The following is a 3,947-nucleotide window of genomic DNA, read 5'->3' as shown; positions in this document are numbered from 1 at the left end:
CCCACGAACGGGTTCATCCCGTAAAAGTTCGGGCGTGGGACGAATCCTCCCTGTTGTTGTTGGGTCGGTTGGATTGGGGGCTGCGTCTGCAGTGGCTGTGTGGCTGCGGTTGGGAACGCTCCAGGATGAATATTAGACAGCCGCGCAGAATTGGCAGCAAACTGCTGCAGCTGATTCTGTACTGCTTGCTGTTGCTGTGCCTGTTGCTGCTGTGCATGTTGCTGCTGCTGTTGTTGCTGTTGTTGCTGCTGTTGTTGCTGTTGCTGATGCGCCGCCTGCGCCTGCAACTTAATCTGCTGCGCCATAAACGCCTGTATCTGCTGCACCCGCTTCTCCTGCGGAAGCTCCATCAACATCGCCTGGCGCGCCTGCGGCAACTTATACAACAACAGCGCAAACTGAGGCGGGATCTTCGATAGCGGCATCCCGCACACCTCGTGTGGGAGCTCCGGCATGCCTTCCTTGCCTAGGAAGACGACGCTGACGAATTGACCGGGTTTGCCGGGGAATAAAAGGATGCGGTCGCGGTTCTCGCCGTTGGGCCCGCTGAACGCTGCCACCGCGTACTACAAAATGAAATGGAACAGTGCTCAGTCACGTCTGTATAGATATAATGAAATGCGGGCATACCCTGCTTTGATCAGATAGCAGCCGCGCGAGAGCGGCAAAGCTCTCCTCGTTAGTCTTCGTGTCCGCGAGCCGAGGCTGCGGTATAACATGCACGATGGCACACTGCCCCGCATTCCGCTTGATCCAATCCTGCAAAATCTGCCGAGGAAGCGCGGGGTGCTGCGAAGGCTTCAGCATAAACACGCTCGGCCACTGCATAGCCCGCCTAGCACACAAATCAGCGACCCCTTCTCTCTCTCGCGCGCGCGCAAACGTGAGACACTCACAGCTGATCGACGCAATTCCCCGCGAGCAGTGAGACCTGCGCGCTACCCGTGCGATTGCCCGTGCCCGTCCACGCCAACGAGCCCTCCCACACGACCTGCCCGACAATGTCATGTCTTCCCTGTCCCTGCGCTGGATTGCTCGGACCGGCGATAGCAGGCGGTTGGGCGACCGAGTGGACCTGGGGCAGCACAGGGGGATACGTCGGTACGCTCCTCGGCTCTCCCAGCTGCGGCGTTGGCGGTAGGAACGTCGGACGAGGAACTTGGGAGGGTACGGCGTTGGTCGGTCGGAGGCGGCAGCGGAGCCGGAAGCATTTAAAAGTGGGCGTATATAGCGGGACCACGTAGTCGCTGAGACAGTTCACAATCAGGCCATCGCGGACTCTGGAGCAAACCGCTGTTCCGATCGTTCATATCCCGTCTGCTTGAACCGCATCGTGATCTCCGGAGAAAAGGCCAACCCTAGATACCAGGATGTGGACCAAATATTAAGTCAGGGCTTTGTAGATCTGTAACATCGTATGAAACGATATGTCGGCAGTGCTTGATGGGATGCGCGTGGGAGAGCGGAGGCTCTGTCCTGCGCTCGCATTGCAAGCAGCTCGTCTTTCGTCAGGCGCCCTGCCTTTGCACAGCGCTCGTCCTCTGCGCTGCTATCGTTCATGCGCGCACTGGATCCCGCCTTCTCCAGGACGAGCTTCCCTCGCGTTCGCGCTGCCCGCCCTCTCGCTTCAAGCTCGAACACGCAAAGAGCTCCACGCAAAGGCGACCCAGGCTGACTGCGACAGTCAACGTGCGCGGAAATCGTTATGAGGCGGACGGTCAGTCGCATGATGGGGTGCGCATGGGAGAGGGTTGTACATGCAGGAAAGGAGGTGGAAGCTTCGTGTGTCGTCTCTTAGCTCATACTTCCGCGTACGCTCAATGCATGCGTGCGCTTTCATTCTGACCCTGTAGCAGACGTCTAACCTCATCCAATTCCATCGTGGCGTCCCTCCCTTTGCCTATCCCTCACCGTAACACCGCAATCGCACGCATAGCCAGCTTCAATGCCTCCGTGAGTGCACCGCGCTGCGGCGTTCATCAGTGTCATCTCCATAGGCAACGTCAGATGCTTCTCTCGGCGTTGCAGTGGAAACGAACGATGGACGGTGCCACGGAATTTCAGGACCCGCAGCCGAATGATGACCGTACGCATGCTGCCAAACCATGCGCGTACTTCAAACTGAACAGCCAGGGCAGACACAGGCACCGCAATGCTTCCTCGCGGTCCACAGACATATCCCGCGGTGCTCACATTCGATCACTCGATGGCTAGCACGTCACTGAAGATCGCCGCACATCGGGCCAGCGACTCCTTGCAAACGCTCGAGTAGATTGGAGTGAGTGGTGAGTGGAAGCGTACGCAACATCTCAGTTCGTTCGTTCTTATTCTCACTCAATTCAGAGTACAATATTGTTGTTAGGGCACTGCAACGACACGCTGTAACCAGCTTCGAAGTTCTAGTGAGCACACCATGCGCGCAGCGTCCGCGGACGTCAGATGCGACCTTCCTCCACTCTCAAAACTGAGCCCGGGCTGCAACATGAGCAGAGCATGATGGGTGCGCGCTGCCGGATCAAAGTGCATGCGAATCTTGCGAATCCAAGCCATCTGCCGGTGCTGCAGAAGAGCGCACAGGGCTAGGCTTCCAGGAAAATACCATCTGTCGCGGCCTCCGAGTCGCACTCCGAGGTGAGTGCCCATTCGTTCGCGCGTCGCATACGCTAGAGAATGCGGCGGCATGGCGTTCGTGGACATCGTGCACACGGACACGACCTGCATCCTCTCTCGGTTCTCGTAGGCGAGTTCGGGCTGCGACCGTAACAGTGAACGATGGGTTCCAGCACTCACAGCCGTATGACACCCTCATGCACGCTCTCGGATCAGTGTGCACACGAACCTCGCAGAGCCAAGCCGTCTGCCAGTGCTGCAGAAGAGCGCACGGGCCAGGCTTCCAGGAGAATCCCATCCTTGCACGGCCTCCGAGTCGCACGTCGAGGCGAGTGCCCGTTCGTTCGCGTGCATCGCGTACACTGGAGAATGCGACAGCGCGGCGTTCATGGACGTCGTGCGCACGGACGCAGCCTGCGTCCATTCTCGGCTCTCATGGGAGAGTCCGGGCTGCGACACTAGCGGAGAATGATGGGCACCGTGGGTTCTGGTTCACAGCTGTATGACACCGCACGCGTGCCTCTGGATCAATGTCCGTGCGAACCATGAATAGGCCATTTCTACTTATTGCAACGCTTCTTTGAGGTCCAGAAGAGACCTACTACGGTGCGTTGATCGTCAAACAGTCAGCATATTGTCGAAAAGAAGAGCGCGCTCAGGGCCAGGCTCCTCGAGGAACCCCAATCTGTACACGGTCTCTCACGTCAAGTCAAGTGCCTGTTTCATTCATGCACATCGCGTCTAGTACAGAATGCGACCGTCGAGGCTCATAGACGGACACGTTGCTGGTACGGAATGGAAAACATTCACCTCAGTCGTTGGCGCACTACAATCCTGTCCCGAGCCCAACTAAGCATGCCACGGCCGGGGCGCGGCATTTGTGGACGTCGTGTGCATAAGCGCGAGCTGCGTCTGCTCTCGTAGGTGAGTCAGGACTGCGATATTAGTGGAACATGGGCACTGCAACAGTTCTTCAAGGCCCAGAAAAGGCCTATCGCGGTGCGCTGCGCTGATCGCTCATACAGTGGGCGCATCGATGAAAAGGAAGAGTTCGCGGGCCAGGCTTCCGCGAGAATCTTAAATCATATGTATGTATTCTCACGTCGAGGTGGTGCCCGTTCATTCATGCACGTCACGTATGATAGGAAGAGCGACCGTTGAGCCTCGCAGATAGAGGTGCCCCGGCGTGGTGTAAAAGGCGTCCACATCGGTCGATAGAACACTGCGTTCGCATACCGAGCTGAAGTGGGCATATCGTGCCCGCGGCGCGGCATTAGCGGATGTTATGTGCCCGATAGCGACCTGCATCCGCTTTCGTAGGTGAGCCAGGGTTGTGA

At 57.9% G+C, this 3,947-nt stretch overlaps 5 protein-coding genes across 5 annotated transcripts; 1 reads left to right on the top strand and 4 right to left on the bottom strand.

The window, feature by feature from the left end:
* Nucleotides 1-991: 991 nt before the first annotated feature.
* On the bottom strand, nucleotides 992-1,389 carry LAESUDRAFT_732947 (uncharacterized protein). Its single transcript, XM_040910344.1, has one exon. It carries the CDS (start codon nucleotides 1,209-1,211, stop codon nucleotides 1,005-1,007), a length of 207 nt encoding a protein of 68 aa, XP_040757458.1. The 5' UTR covers nucleotides 1,212-1,389; the 3' UTR covers nucleotides 992-1,004.
* Nucleotides 1,390-1,443: 54 nt separating this feature from the next.
* On the top strand, nucleotides 1,444-1,782 carry LAESUDRAFT_732946 (uncharacterized protein; the record flags this gene model as incomplete). The annotated part of the gene is made up of 1 exon (XM_040910343.1): nucleotides 1,444-1,782. A coding segment is annotated over one exon (339 nt), but the record flags the coding sequence as incomplete, so codon positions are not given.
* On the bottom strand, nucleotides 1,710-2,241 carry LAESUDRAFT_732945 (uncharacterized protein). Its single transcript, XM_040910342.1, has 3 exons — nucleotides 2,139-2,241; nucleotides 1,854-2,086; nucleotides 1,710-1,782 (listed from the first exon to the last, which is right to left on the bottom strand). The coding sequence occupies exons 1-2, from the start codon at nucleotides 2,175-2,177 to the stop codon at nucleotides 1,943-1,945; spliced, it is 183 nt and encodes a 60-aa protein (XP_040757456.1). The 5' UTR covers nucleotides 2,178-2,241; the 3' UTR covers nucleotides 1,710-1,782; nucleotides 1,854-1,942.
* A 564-nt stretch (nucleotides 2,242-2,805) lies between these two features.
* Nucleotides 2,806-3,157, bottom strand: LAESUDRAFT_765251 (uncharacterized protein; the record flags this gene model as incomplete). The annotated part of the gene is made up of 2 exons (XM_040913617.1): nucleotides 2,806-3,060; nucleotides 3,125-3,157. 2 exons carry the CDS (start codon nucleotides 3,155-3,157, stop codon nucleotides 2,806-2,808), a joined length of 288 nt encoding a protein of 95 aa, XP_040757455.1.
* A 497-nt stretch (nucleotides 3,158-3,654) lies between these two features.
* LAESUDRAFT_732940 (uncharacterized protein) lies at nucleotides 3,655-3,947 on the bottom strand (the record flags this gene model as incomplete). Its single annotated transcript, XM_040910341.1, has 2 exons — nucleotides 3,756-3,947; nucleotides 3,655-3,698 (listed from the first exon to the last, which is right to left on the bottom strand). Coding segments are annotated over exons 1-2 (169 nt in total), but the record flags the coding sequence as incomplete, so codon positions are not given.

Source organism: Laetiporus sulphureus, assembly GCF_001632365.1.
Source record: "Laetiporus sulphureus 93-53 unplaced genomic scaffold LAESUscaffold_123, whole genome shotgun sequence".
NCBI lineage: Eukaryota > Fungi > Basidiomycota > Agaricomycetes > Polyporales > Laetiporaceae > Laetiporus > Laetiporus sulphureus.
The sequence above is the reverse complement of the archived record's forward strand: the minus strand, read 5'-3'. Positions and strand labels throughout refer to the sequence as shown.

Bases quoted from the DNA above. Each gene is read 5' to 3' on its own strand.
- LAESUDRAFT_732947 (XM_040910344.1), bottom strand. From the start codon at position 1,211: ATGCTTCCGGCTCCGCTGCCGCCTCCGACCGACCAACGCCGTACCCTC.
- LAESUDRAFT_732945 (XM_040910342.1), bottom strand. From the start codon at position 2,177: ATGTCTGTGGACCGCGAGGAAGCATTGCGGTGCCTGTGT. The intron at 2,087-2,138 runs CTGCCCTGGCTG...CAGCATGCGTAC, and splicing joins AAGCATTGCGGTGCCTGTGT to GGTCATCATTCGGCTGCGGG.